The sequence below is a fragment of the Crotalus tigris genome, unplaced genomic scaffold (genome assembly GCF_016545835.1).
Source record: "Crotalus tigris isolate CLP2741 ecotype Arizona unplaced genomic scaffold, ASM1654583v1 scf7180000024359.8030256, whole genome shotgun sequence".
Taxonomy (NCBI): domain Eukaryota; kingdom Metazoa; phylum Chordata; class Lepidosauria; order Squamata; family Viperidae; genus Crotalus; species Crotalus tigris.
The window spans coordinates 2,411,080-2,429,135 of record NW_024100528.1 but is presented as its reverse complement, the minus strand read 5'-3'; the positions used below and the strand labels follow the sequence as shown (position 1 = coordinate 2,429,135).

Sequence of the window (18,056 nt, the reverse complement as noted above, 5' to 3'; positions counted from 1 at the left end):
TTAATCTTAAATCAAAATGATCATTAAAAAAAACTTGTTCTTGTATTGTTTTGTTTTGGTAGACAACAGAAGCAAATAATCAAGTTCAGAGCACCAAGGACTCCAATCCTGGGTTACATATACTGTACATATTCTATCAAATTTCCCTGAATTTGCTACTATATGTCAGAGTATTGTTTTCACTGTATGAGTAGCAGAATTTTCTGCTGAAAATTAGACTGATAAAATTCCTATGCAAATATTTACCTGTTGTTATTAAGAATAATTCTGCTATAGAAGGAATAAACAGTGCTGGAAATGAGAATTTCCATAAAACCAGTTTTTTTATTCTTAGTACTTAATCACTAAATGTAATTCTTAAAAGCTAGCAATCCTAAACATGCTTACTTAAAGAAAATCCTTTTAAAATCAGTTGTAGTTATTTTAATGAAAACATTGGAGAGTTAATATATAAAAACAGCATAATGAAATAACAAATAACAATGAAACAGGGGTTTCTAAGAAAGAAACTAAGGTCATCAATTACAAAAACAGTGAAACACACCCCAGGGTGGAGTTGTTGCTTACACTAGAGTTTTTTTTAGACATTTCTTTACATTTCAGGCTTAGTGGCTTTCCTAAAATACAAGAGGGTAAGGGGTTAGGGTTAGGGTTAGAACAGGGGCTGCAACAGAGAAAGCTTGATTCCTTGTGGCCCATAGATTATAATTCCTAAGGGAAGGGAACAGACATTTAGAAGAATAGTCCTGTTGTTCTATCTACCATTTGGCTAATTGGTTAACTGGCTAACACAGAGCTGCATTAGCTGATGGATAAATCCCTCATTGGCTCTGTCTATCCAAAGACTAACACAGTTGCATTAGTCTACATTGGTCCCAAAATTCTGTCAGTCTGAAGCAAACATGAGATACTTCCTTGGGAACAAGAAGATGAAAACTAATCACTATAGCTGCTTGTATTCATTTGCCTCTGGCTTTTTTCAACCTGTCATTCTGCTTAATTGAGGGGGAATATTTTTAGGACCTATGTTCCTTTATATGCTGTAACTCATTTAAACCAGCCCTGGAGAGACTTTGAAAACAAAGTAAACAACAGTAATTTATATCCTAATATCAAACAAACAAATAACATTATAGTTTCTTCTAGAAAATCTATGTTAAACTAAAGTACCTTGAAATCACTGCAAAAATAGCAAGTCTATGTAAATCAAGTCAGAAGGCAAAAAAAGTGCTACTGGTCAAACATAGTGTGATAAATGTTCTATGGGAACTTACTGTAGAATTAAAATTAATATTAGTGGCAGAGTGAAATGTAAAGATACATACTTGTTTGTTTTGTCAAAAATGTGAGTATCTTGGTCAACAAAGGCTGTGGAAGTGAAAGAAACAACATTGGGCAAGTAAACGTTACTTTTAAAAAAAACAAAAAACAGGTCCCCTGAGAAGTTCGCCTGTTTTTTTTTTTTTTTTTTTTGCTTCTACTAAGCAACCAAAAACCACAATAGTTCTTTAAATAAAAAAACATAAATACGTTTAGGTTCAGGAAACCACTGACCCTCACATTCTTTTTTCCCCACTTAAGTGGCTGCTTAGTTATTGTTATCTGGAAGAAATTGAAGGAAAGAGCAGAACTGTTTATTGCACCAAAAATAAAGAGTTTAGCTACTCCTGCACCAACCAGCTGCTAAATCATTTTTGCAATGGAGGAAACAACTCCCAGCTATGATTACTTCTACTATCTTAGCCCAGATGCTCCTGAAGAAAATTGCCAGATTCTGAAGCTGCCCAATATGGAAATTCTTGTGAGTGTTCTTTATATTGTTATTTTTCTTGTGGGGATAGTGGGCAATGGTCTTCTGATAGGAGTATTAATCTCCAAACAACGTGTATGGAGGCTTACTGATACCTTCATTGTCAACTTGGCAATTTCTGACTTTAGTTTTCTTATCACATTGCCTTTCTGGATAGACAAGGAGCTAGCCTCAGGACTTTGGAGATCTGGCTTTATTCTGTGCAAAGGCAGTTCCTACATTATCTCAGTCAACATGTACTGCAGTATTTTTCTTCTGACTTGGATGAGTGGTGACCGGTACTTGACCATCATGTACCCCTCAATGGCCAGAAAAATTAGAACAAAGCTTTATCCTATTCTTGTTTGCATCTGTGTTTGGATACTATCCTGCCTGTTAGGGCTGCCTACTCTACAGTCCAGAGAGCTGAGAAGATACAACAACAATACCTATTGTGTGGACAAGGAAACCATATTCAACAATTGGATTGGATCACTGATATTGCTAATTTTAGCTTTCTTTATACCACTGTTCAGCATACTAACATTGCATTATTCCATAATTAAAAAACTCTATGTGCACTATCAGAAATTTGGGAAACATGACAAAAAACTAAGAAAATCCATCAAAATTGTCTTCATAGTAGCAGTAGTTTTTCTTTTCTCATGGACTCCTTTCAACATCTTTAAGATCTTGGCTTTGATATCGAACAACTCGGAACTGCAGCAATCTTTCTGCCTTTATTATAAAATTGCCCATCTGGGCATGGAACTGGGTGGTCTATTTGCATTTGCGAACAGCTGCACAAACCCCTTCATCTACTTCTTCTTTGATAATTGCATCAGGAGGACCATAATACAAAGTATTCTTCCATGCAGGAAATACAATAGACCTGGAAGCAGTTTTTCAAGCTTGGACACTTAGATTTTCAAAGAGTCCATTTCTCCCTGAAAAGATTATTCTTGGGAAGAAAAGGATGTTAGCATTCTAAAGAGAGTCACCATTTTGAAGTACTCATAAAAAGGGGAAGGTTGAAATGTGAGGAAATGAAAATAAAGAATTAGGAAGGAATCATGACTAAGTTGATTATTATATATATCTTTGAGTTACATGGAAGTTAATTGGATAGTTAATGAAAAGATTGTCTAATATACATAAAATTATATATTCCTGATTGTTAATAGGTAATTACATGAAACAGTATTTGAAAATAATATGAACTAAAATGGTTGTCAAACTGCCGGCCCGTGGGCCGGTTTCATCATGCCAAAGCTGCGCCCGCCACATTGCTGGCAATGCAAAAAGAGTCACAATACGTCACGACACATCACGTGACATGGCGAGTTTGACATCCGTGATTTCAAATATGTTAGAATTATAGAATAATTTAAGCTGTTTAACAGTCAAGCTTATTTAGACCTAACTCATTTCCTTTTAAGAGAGGCTTGCAAAAAATCTTATTGTTATCTATATAGATTAGTTTAGAATGCAAAGTTTAAAAATTATGCCTCTTTTTCTGTTAATTCTGTTAAGTTAATCTGTTAAACTATTTAAGCTTCTTCTAAAATATATTCTTTTTTCTGATGTACATCTATATTTCTCTTACATTGTTTAAAAACTATTCCAATTTAAATGTTGGTGTTATTGTAATTCTAGAAATACTTGTTTTCTGATTTTCCTCATAAATATATATGTATAACAAACTAATTGGGACACTTCCTCGCAGCTATGTTCAAGTGTATTTCTCAGATCTTTGGGTTAACAGAAAATTATGCTGGCATAAATTATGCTGCACTCAGGGTTTTATGTTGCTTAACAAAGGCAATCCTTCATTATGAAAACAATTGAGAGATGTGTTGTAATGTTAAATACAGAAGAAGTTATTTGATCTATCACTATCACTACAAATGATTTTACTGAGTAATATTGATTTACTCAGATATATTTAAATAGTCGAATTTCCCACTCATAAAAAACATGTTACATGTTTTATAATAATAAATGTATCACAGCAAAACAACATATTTATTAATAGCAAGAGGTTAATATACTTATACTGCTCTTATTTGTTTATAAGGGAAGGTTTTGTTTTTTCAATGTGGTTAAGCACTATCAGAAACTGAAATCTATTGAAGCATATTCTATATATGGACTTATTTACACATTTCCATGGTATAGGGTAGTGATGGCCTAGGACAGTAATGGCAAACCTTTTAAAGACCGAGTGCCCAAATTGCAACCCAAAACCCACTTATGCATCATCGGGTGTCGGGTGGGTGTGGCCCATTGGGTGGACATGGCTGCAGTGGTAACAGCAGACTGGGTGGGACTAAAAAGTTCAATCAATCAATTCCAACTTTGCCAGATCTTTTTTTTTCCTGCGAGAAGTTGAAATTTACTAATTGATTGAACCTTTTTTTTTTTGTACACGGTGGCGGAGGCCTAAAGCAAAAAGGTTTTATAAAACCTATCTGAAGGCTAGGACTGGGGCAATGGCTTGCGTGCCCACAGAGAGGGCTCTGAGTGCCGCCTCTGGCACCCGTGCCATAGGTTCGCCACCACTGGCCTAGGATTACAAATTTGGGGCTCCCAAATCCAGACAAACAATAAATGACAACAAAGAAATATAGAGAACTATAACTTTGATCATCTGGATTTTTGCAGCCCAGATGTATCAGCCTCAAAACTTGCATTTTGGCTTCCCTAAGAGGCAGTTTGCAGTTTAATCAGGACATAAGCAGCAAAGTGAAAATCTAAAATAGTTACTGGCAATTTATGAGCGAGATCTTTAAACTCAGACATATCTTGGATATTGTTTCTGCACCTCTTTGCAAAATTTGTATCATAAGAAAAGTGATTGTTTCTGTAAAGTGCTTGATTGTTATGATGCCAAGTAAAACTGGGGAAAATGTTCTTTTATCCTACAATCTGAGGCCATGTTTTCTGTAGCTGTGACATGCCCAAGTTAGGAGGACCTAATTGGAGACCACCTCTTGCCAACAAACAAAAATCAGGACGGAATAAAAGGCTTTGACCCTAATCTGAGGACATGGGAATTTCAGGGAGGAAATGCAAAATCTCTTATGGGGTTTAATTTCTACAATGAGAAATTAAATGATCTAAATAACATTTTACTGTGAACTGGACTCTAAACATGTTGTTTACACATTTATCTTCCACCAGATGCCAGTAATTTAAAGTTATTTAAGTTACAAGTTATTTAAAAATAAAAACAAGACAATTAAAACAAAACAAAAGGCAGAGATGGCAGAATAACAATTGGGTAGAAACAAATAAAAGCAACCTAGATCAAAAGGAGTTTCAGTCATCCTCACCAAAGACCTAGTTGAAGAACCAGGTGTTTGAATACTTTCAAAACACCAGCAGGGTAGGAGCCATTTGGATCTCATGGGGAACCTATTCCAGAGAGCAGGCTATGTTACAGAGAAATTGCCCTTCCTGGATCCTGATAGAAGGCATTGCTTAACTGAAGGGACCAACCCTGCCAGATTGAATCCACCAGGTAGATACTATAGGAAATCCCTATAGTAGATTATCCTTGGACCCAACAGAAGTTTCAACTGGTCCAAAATGCAATGGCATGGGCAGTGAAAAGCTTGCTTGGTATGCTCATATAACATCCTTGCTTCGTGAGCTGCACTGATTGCTCATGTGCAATTCAAGGTGTTGGTTATCACCTATAAAGCCCTACATGGAATAGGGCCAGGTTATTTGAGGGACTACCTATCTTCCATGGCTTCTGCCTGGCAAGTAAGTGTTGTCAGAATTAGTGCATGTTTTGTCTCCTTGATCAAACAGTGCCATTTCGCAGGATCCAGGAAGTGCACCTTCTCTGTCATAGTACCTGCCTTCCAGAATGAGATTCCCCCAGGGATTCTTACGGTTTCCACCTGTCAGGCAAGGGAAACCAAGAATGAGACAGTTCAAGCAGTTTCTTTATTGCATGTTCACCCATGGACAAAATCTCATCAGACTAAAGTATACACTGCATAACTATCTGATAAATGCTGAAAAGAAATTAGGGAGGATTCCTCTTGGGCTACTTCCTGCATAGCAGTGATTCAAGGTTTCTGTTTATTTCCTCCTCTGGTAACTCAGCACCAGATTCCACCATACAACCAGGTCACAAGTCCCCTACCAGATAGGTCAGGGGTCCTCAACTGTGGCAACTTTAAGACTTGTGGACTTCAACTTGCAGTTGCAGTTCACAAGTCTTAAGGTTGCCAAGGTTGAGAATCCCTGAGATAGGTATATGCTTGTTACTAATCCTGTCAAGAAAAACAGTTTGCCAGATAAAAATAAAAACCATTAAACTCGTGCATGTAGAGGTAACTATTGGTCTGCAACTGAGAAGAGGCCTACTTTCATAACTGTAGAGCATAGTCTCCTCAAGGAGGTCCTCAAGGGGGCTTTGGATATAAGTTCTGAGATGTCTGGACAGAGGCTGCAATTGATTTTGACTTTTAACATCCCGTGAATTTTTGAAAAATGAAGTCCTGCGACTTTGAAGAATGCAACTTCAGATCCAAAAGAGAAACTGAATTATTTCACAGCCCTTTTTAGAAAATTGGAGCATCAATCCAATCAAGAGCAACTTCCAACATCACGGCTTCTGAGCCCTGACCGCTGCAGAAAGAGACACTGCTGACAAACTGCTAGAAAACCTGGTTTTAGAATTTTAATGAAGAAAATAATTTCTTCAGAGCAATCTTTTCGGACTGTTGTAATGGTTTTGCAATTCTGGTAATGAAAGACAGTTTGGTTTAGTGATTAAGATACCAGACTAAAAACCAGAAAAGCATTAAGTTCCTGTTAAGTCTCCCCTTGAGCATGAAAACCAGCTGGGTGACGTTGGCGCAATCACTCTCAGCCCAACCTACCTCACAGAATTGTGAAAAAAATAGGAGGAGTATTGAGTATGTTTGCCACCTTGAGTTATTTATAAAAAATAAAGGTGAAATAAAAATAAATAAAATTAAAAAGAGACAGATAACCTAGGCTATGCATGTAACTCTCACCAGGCAGCCTGTGAAATGACCCTCTTTTATATCCCTGTAAAGTATTCCTGCAAGGATACATACTTTTTAGTTTTTGTTATACATATATCAGTGACTGTATATTACCCTAAAGGATTTTATTTATATTTTACAATTGCTGAATTAACAGCATTTAGAAGGAGCAGTTCAAGGGCAGCTGTGTTTATATTACTGTGATGACTGTTGCTATCACAAATCTAGAATCAATTTTTCTGATTTGCCTTAATATGTGGCCAGTCTCTAATCTGAATTTGAGAGAATATGGTTTTTCTATTCTTGTCATAAACCAATTAGGGCATTCCATGTTACTCCAACATTTTGGATTCAGCCCATTAATACCTACTGATATGGGGAAAAGATGCCTTTTCTAAGTAATGACTAAAATTCTAACTAAAATATATGGAGTATAAATGAATTAAAGGCTTGTTTTTCCACACTAGATGCAATGGTTATTTTATTGCAAAAAAGAACTTACTGTATATAATAAACAGGTATTAAATATACTTTAAAAGACATTTAATCTATGAAGCAATCTCTAAATGAAGGGCAGAATATAAATAAACTTGTGAAAGTGTGTTTTGTATTAGTGACCTTTCTGCTTGTCCCAACCTACTGAGCACAAGGGAAAGCGAGATGTCAATTAAATTTTTTCCTGTCCCTTCTTTATCTTACTCTGGTTCATGTCTTCTCTGCCTCACAAAAAGATAGCCCATTAGCTCTTTCTTAGAGACCATCATGTATAATATAAGGCTCCAATTGCCTGGTCTATTGTGAAGTAACTTCTGGTCTTTTCTTGCTCTGCACCCAAAGTATTGCTTTCTGAATTTCTGTGGAGGTTCTCAGTTATCCAGGTCGTGGTTGTCCCAAAGATACTTTTTCATGAGGCAACTGGACTTCATTTTTCTTTGAAGACATTTTGCTTCTCATACAAGAAGCTTCTTCAGCTCTCACTGGATGGTGGAGAATGGAAGGTTTATACTCCATGTAGACAGCTAATCATTTGTATTCTTTTAGAGAGTTGTTGAGGCCACCTGGAGGTTTATCTGTGTCATCAGGGACACCTGAGTAGTGCAAGTGGGTGTGGAGCCTTCTTGGCAAATGACCAGCGGTCTGCAAGGAGTATAAATCCTTCCATTCCCCACCATCCAGTCAGAGCTGAAGAAGCTTTTTGGATGAGAAATTAAACATCTTCAAAAAAACACACAAAAGTCCAGTTGCCTTGTGAAAAAGCATCTTTGGGATATTGCTTTCTGACTACTTCTGGCATAAGTGGCACTGTGTGGCTTGGTCACTGTACTTTATTTCAAAACACGTCTGCTCCAAAAGTCTACGACATGCAGTGGCAAGAATATCTCTGATTTTTTTGACTATTGGAAGTTACCCCCTATGACGGTTTATGGAGTGTCTGCCCCTTTGTGAAAGAATCTTCCCCTAATGGACCCATGAAATACTGGAGTTTTTTAAAAAAAAAAACAGGTTCATCAGTGGACTGGTGAATGGCTTGACCGTTTTTTACAACTTCATTTGTGAAATGATGGTTTAGTCTTTCTGAAATAATGTTGACAAAAGTTCTGTCAGTTTCTCCTTCTGGCCTAAGTGACAAGAAAAGTAAAATAATGTGTTCTTTTCCTTGTGGTTCACTGAGTGATATGAAAAGTATAAGGAGGAGTCAACAAACGTAGATTCATACAAAGTTTATAAAAGGAAATCATATGGTTTTAATAACCTGCCCTTGGATAGTTGGATGCTTGCTTTGTCAAGGACAGGAGAAATTGACAAATTGGGGGTCATGATAAGGTACATCTGAACAATCCTATTGCCAAAGCTGGGTACAGGATGAAATCCGGGCAGGAATTTCCTAATTGTTTAGCATGAGAAACAAGCACATTAAGCTGTGTTTCCAGCTCATTTATACTCTGACGCCTTGCGTCAGAATGCTAACTAGGAACTAGGCACTGCCTGTTTTTTCTTTACATTTCCTGAGGGTTAGCCATTTGCTCATTTGCAGCAAAGTCAACAAAAGATTAATAACATCTCAAAGTTGACAGATTTGTTTAGTACGACCATGGCCATGGATAACCTTTCATGAATCACAATCATTCAAATGTATGAAATGTTTGCCATAACTGATGGCAAGATGGGCAAGCACACGAACAAACAAACAAAAACAGGAATCAAATGTTAATGAAATGAGATAAATGGTCTATTATGATTATTTCCAATAGCAGAAGCAAATAATATTTGTTATGAAGAAAGAACCTTGCTGAGTCTAGCTTATTTATTTCCCAATGTCCTTCACAAAGATTTCCCTTTGCACTACTGATTTTTTAAAGATCGTTGTATGTGCAAAAACACAAGGATGTATTTCACAGATTCATGCAGGTGTTATCACTGTGCTGACTGTGTCAATTCTTTCCATAATCCAGATAATTTTTCTCCCAGTTGTTCAGCCAGTATATTGAGCTTAGCTGTTTCTCTTATCAGGAAGTTCCTGCCAAAAAGAGATACCTATGTTAGAGAGTTTGAAAAATGTTCTAAAACTATCCCACCCAATAAACTTCCACTGTCCAGTGTCTTCAGATGTGCTAATTTACATTGACCTATTTCTTCTTGGGCTGTTGTGAGCAGCACATTGGAATTTTAAAAAGGAAAGGACTTTGAAATATGGAACTGTAGCAACAACCAGGTTAAAAGAAGATCAACAGCAATATTGAAGTCCATTATTGCTCCTAAGCAGGTAATAGTAGCAGCAATCTTCCTGTTGTGGCTGCCACTTTTCCTCCAGTCTGTAGCTGTTACTATAAAAGCAGAAACCAAATTGCAAGGGATGGTGGGAGAGCCTGGTGATAGGAAACAGGTGGTTATAATATTGCAGAAATAGGAGTGAATGGAAAGTGGGGACATTCCTTTCTCCTTGCTATGATCACTACCAAAGTGCTACAAGCTGGTAAAATAGCAAAGTTGGTGTTGGGAAAAGATGAAAAACATCTTTACATCAGATAAATAGCCTTGGATGAAGACGAGATAAAGGCTGCATTATGAGGATGGAAGCTTCAACAACGGTGAGTGGCTTATTTTCAAGGCACAATTAGGAGGGTGTGTGGATATGCACTAAGAAAAGTAATTGATTAATAAGAGGGGCAGCAAAAACTATTTGCTTCTTGAATTAAAGTTCCATCTACAGTCCTACATGCAGAAATCAATCAGTTGAGTTTTATTTCAATAATATTATTTCAGTATTGAGAAAAGGACATTTTATTTTACATCTTTGGGCTGCAGCAAAGAAAAGTAAATCAGGCTCTGTGGAAGCCACATCATGTCATCAACATCTTACTGTCATTTATGGCCTCTCAGTGTCCACCACCTGTGACAAGATGGTCTCTCTGCCAAATGGTTTATTGGCCTTGGAGTTACTTAACACTTTTACTCTCAGTCTTGCCTTTCATACCAATTCATGCACCTCCACAAATGACCTAGCAAGCTGTGGATGGCAATCACTTGACATGACATACCTTGTTTCAAGAATAATTGGTGTTTGGACAGCATTAAACAAATACTCAGCTACTTTAGGTGACACTTCATTTACTAAGGAATATATATTAAATGCAATTGTATCAGGAATAATCAGCCAATCATGACGAACATGCCTCTTTGAAATGGCTTTGGCTTCAGTTTCTGGAAAAGACAAAAATTAAAATTAAAAGCTCATCTGAATGAGGTGTAAATGTAGTCCTCGACCTATGACCACAGTTGCAATCGGAATCTCTGTTGCTAAGTGGTGTGATTTTTAAATGAATCATGCCTGATTTTACAAATGAGTCATGCCTGATTTTACAACCTTTTTAGCTATGGGGTCGTTAAGCAAATCACCCAGTTGTTAAGTGAATCTGGTTTCTCCCATTGACTTTGCTTGCTGAAAGCCCCCCAGAGAAGGTCACAAATGGCAATCACATGACTCTGGGCTGCTGCAACTGATACAAATACATGTTGGCTGCAAAGTGCCTAAACTTTGATCATGTGACATAAGGGAACTCATAAATGTGAGGATTGGCAGTAAGTTACTTTTTATCACCATCATAACTTTGAATGATAATTAAACAAATGATCATAAGTCGAGGTTTACCCATATAATTTAGCACCTACTAGAAAGCCAAAATTTTCCAAGAATTACAGTACTAGGATATACAGTATAATCTTTGGTATATTTAGGCAAATATATGCAGGTTTATGTTTCTATATATTTGATTTGATCTGTCTGCAGTATGGATTGAAAGAATTATATATCCATTTTGCTATTGCAGACCTGCAATAGTTTGGTGGCATGCATATATCTATTTTTAAGCCCCATTCTTCTGAAATTGGGCTAAGTTTTTATTATGAAATGGATCTAAGTTTGATTATGTTAATAGGAAAATTATTTGTCTGCAAAGTGGCATGAAAACAGCTTACTTCACAATGACTCTTTGAGCTAACAATTATGTAACATTTTGCAAATTTTACTGATATACAAATATAACATTTAATGAGGGCTGTAAACAACTGAGAAAATTGTAGTGCAAATTAAAAACTGCATCCCATAAAGTTCTCCAAATCAATCAAGAGTCTCAGTCAATCAAATAAGAAAGGTTTGCAGCAATAATCAGCATCATTCTCTTGCACAATATTTGATGAAAATAAATATGCCCCATTTTTCAGGGCATTAAATAATATAACAAGAACTTAACAAGAAGTGAAATTGCCTTTCTCTGTCCACTGCCCACTGAAAAGCTATCTATCAGGTAAATGCATTTTCCTAAAAACAAATTGAATTCTAAGCATTGTGATGTAAGATTCTATGGCAGGAAAGGAGAAAATGAGCTCAAGATGGGTGGATTTCCTGAGAAAGAGATACTAAAATTACAACTGCAAACAATTCTGATAAAGAGGAAAAGGAAGAAGGCTAATGGGAAACATTTGTACTGTCAAAAGCATGAATCACATCTAGCATTCAGTTGGCCAATCCAATGACAGAAACCTAGCATCTGAGATGAATAGACACATTTGTTTGAGACAAAGGCTTTGGCACACGGATGTAAACAAATTCCCTGAATTCCCCTAGAGCAGGGGTGTCAAATGGCTGGCCCACGGGCCGGTTGCATCATATAGAGGCCACACCCACCCAGCTTCGACAATGCAAACAAAGTCATGATACGTTGCGACACGTCATGTGACGCTGCGAGTTTGATACCCATGCCCTAGAGCTTTGTTCCATCGAAAACCAGAAGCAGATGTTGGGGAAACAGGGCTCAAAGCTGCCTGCCAAGATGACAGAAGGAAAGAGCTACTTTGTTTTCCTCCAATATCTGATTAAAGTGGAATTTCCAGGAAAAAGAAATTTTCAGGTATCAGTTGGAACAGATGGAGTTTCTCTTCATTGGTGGTCTATTCTCTACAGCAACAGGAATAAACATTCTAGTGAAGAACTGTTTTTAGCAATTTTATTTATTTCTTAAATTTTCTCTGTGTGATATAAATTGTCTCTAATTTTTGAATACAATTTAAGGAAAATATTTATTGAGAATTTTCAGAGAATATATTAATTTTGGATACTGTTCTAGTCTCTTTACAGAAAGTTTCCTTTTATTTTGTAGCAGATTGGTGCCATCTTGTGGTCTGCAGAATCCTTATATTTACTTTTATATGTATGTCGAGATTCTCAATCATCCAGGTAATGTCTCAAAGGTCCTTTTTCAAAAGGCAACTGGACTTTGTTCTTTCCTTCAGGAAAACATTTCACTTCTCATCCAAGAAGTTTCTTCAGTTCTGACTAAATGATGTGTGTGTAGGAGAATGGGAGGATTATATTTCTTTGCACTCATCTGGTCATTAGCACTCTCTCTGAAAGCCATTGAGGCCACTTGGGGGTTTATCTGTGGACTCAAGGTCACCTGAATCAGAGTGCAAATGGGTGTGGAATCTTCTTGGAACTGCTGAAAGGACTGTGTTGTATACAGGAGATAGGTGGTGTCGTATTCCACTCTGTTGAGAGAGGGCTGTTCAGTTTTAAAATAGATGGCATCTTTTACTCCTTTTTCAAACCAGTGGTCCTCCCTGTCCAGAATGCGGACTTTGATTTTGACTTTTATATGACTTTTTATATGTTTTCTTGTTTCATTTGTTTGTACTTGCTGAATGCCCAGATTGGATCAGAACTGTAATTGATGATCATGTAATTGATCATCAGTTACCTGCATTGTAATGTTAACTACCATGTATTTTCCACAATTATATTTTTCTTATTCCTGTATTTTGTGGGATTAAATCCTTTTCAGGGTATGATGCTGAAAATGGATCAGGTTTAAAGAGGTCAATAAGAATGATCAAGCTACGTCTCTATGAAGGGAGATAGAAACATTTGGTAATATTTAGCTTAGAAAACAGAGGAATAATGGGGCCATACAATAGTATTCTTCAAATACCTGATGTTAGAAGAACATCAAGACTTACTCTTTATCATTCCGGAATGCAGGAAATACATACTATCAGTATGTACTCATAATACATAGTACATAGTATTCATTACTATGGCAATTTCTAATAGTAACGTTAATTTGTCAGAGTACCAGCTAGATATGTGATGACTTCTCTTATCTGGGTATATATGAAGTAGATGGTTATCTGTTGGGGATTCTTTAATTTGGATTCTTGCACAGGGCAAGAGGGGCTGATGTAATGGCCTAAGTGTTCCCTTCCAACATCATGATATAACAACAACAACAACAACAACAATCTGGGTAAGTTGATTTTTAAAATATTATTTAATCAGTTCACTAGTCCTATTGCTAGAACAAAGTTCATGCTATTTCTTGATTAATGCAATACCCAACATTGATGCGGATTATCCTGCTTGAGCTGGGGATTTAATTAGAAGACCTCCAAGGTCCCTTCCAACTCTGTTATTTTTTAAACTTTTTCTGAAAAGTGTCTGAGCCTTATTTAGTTCATAAGTAACTAGGTATAGCAACAATAATAAATCACATACATTCCGCACTTAATACCAGGACTTAACTTTAACTGAAAGCTGAGGCAAGCAAGATTCAGCAAGCAAAACAACTGTGAATGGAAGGCCCCTAGATCTCACCAGTCATCATATGTCCAAGTAAAAGGATCAGAACAAGAGATAAAGGCTTGAGCTGGAGCATAGTTTTGATCACTGTTTTGGTAGATGTTGACAAATAGTTTTGCAGAGTTCTGAAAAAAAAAGTATTAATGCTTTGCTATTTCATAAGACTAACATAATGTCATAATACAACCATAGGCAATATAGAGGCCAGTACTTTACTAAAACAAGACAGTACAATATTGTGTTTTTTCCCATTCTTCAAATTATATCCATTGATGAATTCTGTTTCTTTACAATGTATATTGGAACCTACTGTAGGTGCATCTCTAGGTGCTGCTGATATACACTACAGTCATATACTGAGGGAAAACAAGCTTCCAGTTTGTTGCCCCAAAGGTGATTTTTCAAGAGGCAACTGGACATCCTTGTTTTCTTTGAAGACATTTTGCTTCTCATCCAAGAAGCTTCCTCAGCTCTGACTGGATGGTGGGGAATGGAAGGATTTATATTCCATTCCATTCCCCACCATCCAGTCAGGGCTGAAGAAGCTTCTTGGATGAGAAGCGAAATGTCTTCAAAGAAAAAACAAGAAAGTCCAGTTGCCTCTTGAAAAAGCATCTTTGGGACAACCATGACCTGGATGACTGAAAATCTCCATAGATTTCCAGTTTGTTCAATGTTGTACACATTGTTACCCAGCAAGAAAATCCCATTATGTTCTGTGCTATCTTGGGTTGAGGTTGTCTATAAATTCTGCTAGAATATAGGAAATAATGTTCTTTAAACATATACAGTATTTAGGAGATCGTATATAATGCATTGTGAACTTAAATGGACTCCAGAAGATGGTAGAGGACAGGAAGACCTGGAGGAACGTTGTCCATGGGGTTGCGATGGGTCAGACACGACTTCGCAATTAACAACAACAACAACATATAATGCATATTACAGAGACTTCCACTATTTGTTGATTTAAAAAATACAGAATAACAGAATTGGAAGGAGGTCTTCTAGTCCAACCTCTTGCCCAAGCTGGAGGCCCAATATCATTCCAGACAAATAGCTGTCCAATCTCTTCTTAAAAACCTCCAGTGATGGAACATCGACACTTTCTGCAGGTAAGCCATTCTACTAATTGATTGTTCTCACAGTCAGGAAATTTCTCCTTAGTTTTAGGTTGGATCTCTCTTTGATAAGTTTCCTTCTTGTCTTACTTGTCTCAGATACTCTGGAGAACAGGTTGCCCCTCTCTTCTTTGTGATAGCCTCTCAAATGTTGGAAGATTGCTGCCATGTCACTCCTAGTCCTTCTATTAATTAGACTGTTCCTGTAACTGTTAATCATATGCTTTGGTCTTCAGACCCCTAATTATCATTGTTTTTCTTCTCTGCACTCTTTCTATAGTCTCAACATCTTTTTTGGGTCATGTTGACCAGAACTGGATACAGTATTCCAAAGGTGGTCTTACCAAGGCAGTATATAGTGATACTAATGCTTCATGTGATCTTAAGAGTGTCCCTCTGTTGATTCAGCCTAGGACTGTATTGTTTTTTTGGCAGCTGCAGCAAACTGCTGGCTCATACTTAAATGGACTCCTAGATCCCTTTCACAATTACTGCTGTTGAGCCAACATCCCAACATAATGATTTCCCACTTCATTAATTTAAGAAGTAAGAGCTCTCATAATACTGACTGCAGCACTGTGAAATAATAGATATGACATAAATTCATGCTGTGGTTAAATTACTTCTGTCATATATATTTTGAAAAACACCTGCAAATAAAATTCTTGAAGCACTTGAAAGCCTGGCCCACTTACTATGGTAAAAGGTTTAGGGGTTGTTGTTTTTTTTACAAGAATCTACTTCCTCAGATACATGAACTATTTCAAATTTTTCTCCTCTAAAATCATAATCCTTGAAGGGCCAAAAGTTGGTAGCAATAAAATTAAATGAAGTATAACGCTCAGTAACTTAGATCCATGGTGGCGAACCTATGGCGTCCCACAGGTGGCACACAGAACCCTCTCTGTGGGCATGCGTGCCGTCGCCCCATTCCTAGACCTTCAGCTGGGTTTTATAAAAACTTTTTGCTGGGTTTTATAAAACCTCCGCTGCCATGTGCAAAAAAAAAAAGTTTCAAGCAATCAATCAATTTCAAGTTGCAGAAAAAAAAAGATCTCACAAAGTTGGAATTGATTGATTGAACTTTTTAGTCCCACCCAATCTGCTGTTACCACCGCAGCCATGCCCACCCAATGGACCACGCTCACCCAATGGGCCATGCCCACCCAGCACCCAATGATGCATACAGTAAGTGGGTTTTGGGTTGCAGTTTGGGCACTCAGTCTCTAAAAGGTTCACCATCACTGACTTAGATGAAGGAATTGAAGGGGAACTCATCAAATTTGCAGATGACACCAAACTGGCAGGAGTAGCCAACACCCCAGAAGACAAACTCAGTATCCAAAAAGATCTTGACAAACTTAAACAATGGGCCCTATCCAACAAAATAAGTTTCAATGTGGAGAAAAACAAAGTTTTATATTTAGGTAGGAAAAATCAAAGGTACAAGTACAGATTGGGCAAGACCTGGCTTAAAAATAATAACTGTGAGAGGGACCTTGGAGTTCTAGTGGACGATCACTTGACCATAAGTCAGCAGTGTGCAGTAGCAGCCAAAAAAGCTAATACAATCCTGGGTTGTATAAACAGAGGCATAGAATCAAGATCACGTAAGGTATTAGTACCACTTTATAAAACCCTGTAAGACCAAACCTGGAATACTGTAGCCAATTTTGGTCACCATATCACAAAAAAAAATGTTGAGAGTTTGGAAAAAATTCAGAGAAGAGTAACTAAGAAGATCAAAGGCCTGGAGACTAAAACATACAAAGAACAGCTGCAGGATTTGGGTTTGGCTAGTCTAAAGAAAAGAAGAAATAGGGGAGACATGATAGTAGTATTCCAGTACTTGAGGGGATGCCACAAAGAATAAGGGGTCATGTTATTCACCAAAGCACCAGAGGACGGAACAAGAAACAATGGTTGGAAACTGATCAAAGAGAGAAGCAACCTGGAATTAAGGAGAAACTTCCTGACAGTGAGGACAATTAACCAGCAGGGGGCTGGACTAGAAGACCTCCAAGGTCCCTTCCAGCTCTATTCTATTCAATTCTATTCATGGATGCTAATTCATATTTTCTATTCAGCTAACATTACTGTATCTTTCTTATTTCTCTAAGTAAGTCAAAAGTCTCTATGGGCTTTTATCGTCCTAATAATCTTATAAGGTGTTTTAGAAAACAATTGTTGACTTGAGATTACGTAACAATCTCTAGGATTGAAAAAATATCTGAACCTAGATCATCCTTGTTCTAATTTAACTACTTCTTAGGATGAACATCATACCACAAATTGAGTATTTGGGATTATTGTTCCATTCTGTTCTCCCCTCTCCAACCCATTGTCAATAAAATAAATGGAATTTGTTTACTCATTTGATATATTCCATTTACTCAGAGCTAGAATTATCACCTACCTCTTCACTGGCTGCTGTTTCTTCTGATTCTGAAATATCAGCTGTCTTTCAGTTCCAAAATAGTTGCACCAAGAAGTCTTGTTTTGTTTCACATCAGCTGTTTCACAATACATAGAGTTAGTTAAACCGTAACAAAAGTACTGTTGGACTTGATAACATGCCAAAAAGCTCAACCTAACAAAGGTATTGGAAAAGTTTATCTTTGAAAAAAAAAACCTAAAGTAAGTCCTAAGATGTAGTTTTCTATGCCATTTTCCATAAAGACATGTGCAGATTTGAGATGGTATAAATTTGAACTTATTTCAGTGAGGTAGATTTGCCTTTACAAGATTGATATAATGAATAATGTCTCATTTTCTTCAAGTTCAGAAAGCTATTTTCATTGCTGGGCAGGAGGAGAGGTAGACTGATGGCTTTATGGGATTATGTGAAACTGCATTATGTAAGAACTGATTCAGTAGATTACAATGACCCCCATCTAATCCAAGATTCTGTTTTCAAGCAGCTCCAACACACATGTAGTAGGCCATCTATTTTACAGAGTGAGCCTGGGTAGCTTAGAACAGAG

The 18,056-nt window shown here is 37.1% G+C and overlaps 2 protein-coding genes across 2 annotated transcripts; one reads left to right on the top strand and one right to left on the bottom strand.

The window, feature by feature from the left end:
- The first annotated feature begins 1,588 nt into the window (after nt 1-1,588).
- Nucleotides 1,589-2,713, top strand: GPR15 (G protein-coupled receptor 15). The gene has a single exon (XM_039327326.1). The coding sequence runs from the start codon at nt 1,700-1,702 to the stop codon at nt 2,711-2,713; it is 1,014 nt and encodes a 337-aa protein (XP_039183260.1). The 5' UTR covers nt 1,589-1,699.
- Nucleotides 2,714-9,027: 6,314 nt separating this feature from the next.
- LOC120300839 (apovitellenin-1-like) lies at nt 9,028-17,616 on the bottom strand. The gene is made up of 4 exons (XM_039327351.1): nt 17,489-17,616; nt 13,967-14,076; nt 10,359-10,521; nt 9,028-9,337 (listed from the first exon to the last, which is right to left on the bottom strand). The coding sequence occupies exons 1-4, from the start codon at nt 17,599-17,601 to the stop codon at nt 9,235-9,237; spliced, it is 489 nt and encodes a 162-aa protein (XP_039183285.1). The 5' UTR covers nt 17,602-17,616; the 3' UTR covers nt 9,028-9,234.
- Nucleotides 17,617-18,056: the final 440 nt, after the last annotated feature.

Coding starts and splice junctions, on each gene's coding strand:
- GPR15 (XM_039327326.1), top strand. CDS start 1,700: ATGGAGGAAACAACTCCCAGCTATGATTACTTCTACTATCTTAGCCCA.
- LOC120300839 (XM_039327351.1), bottom strand. CDS start 17,601: ATGTATTGTGAAACAGCTGATGTGAAACAAAACAAGACTTCTTGGTGC. Junction 14,077..17,488: donor AAACAGCAGCCAGTGAAGAG/GTAGGTGATAAT, acceptor TTTTTTTTTCAG/AACTCTGCAAAACTATTTGT. Junction 9,338..10,358: donor CCAATTATTCTTGAAACAAG/GTATGTCATGTC, acceptor TCTTTTTGGCAG/GAACTTCCTGATAAGAGAAA.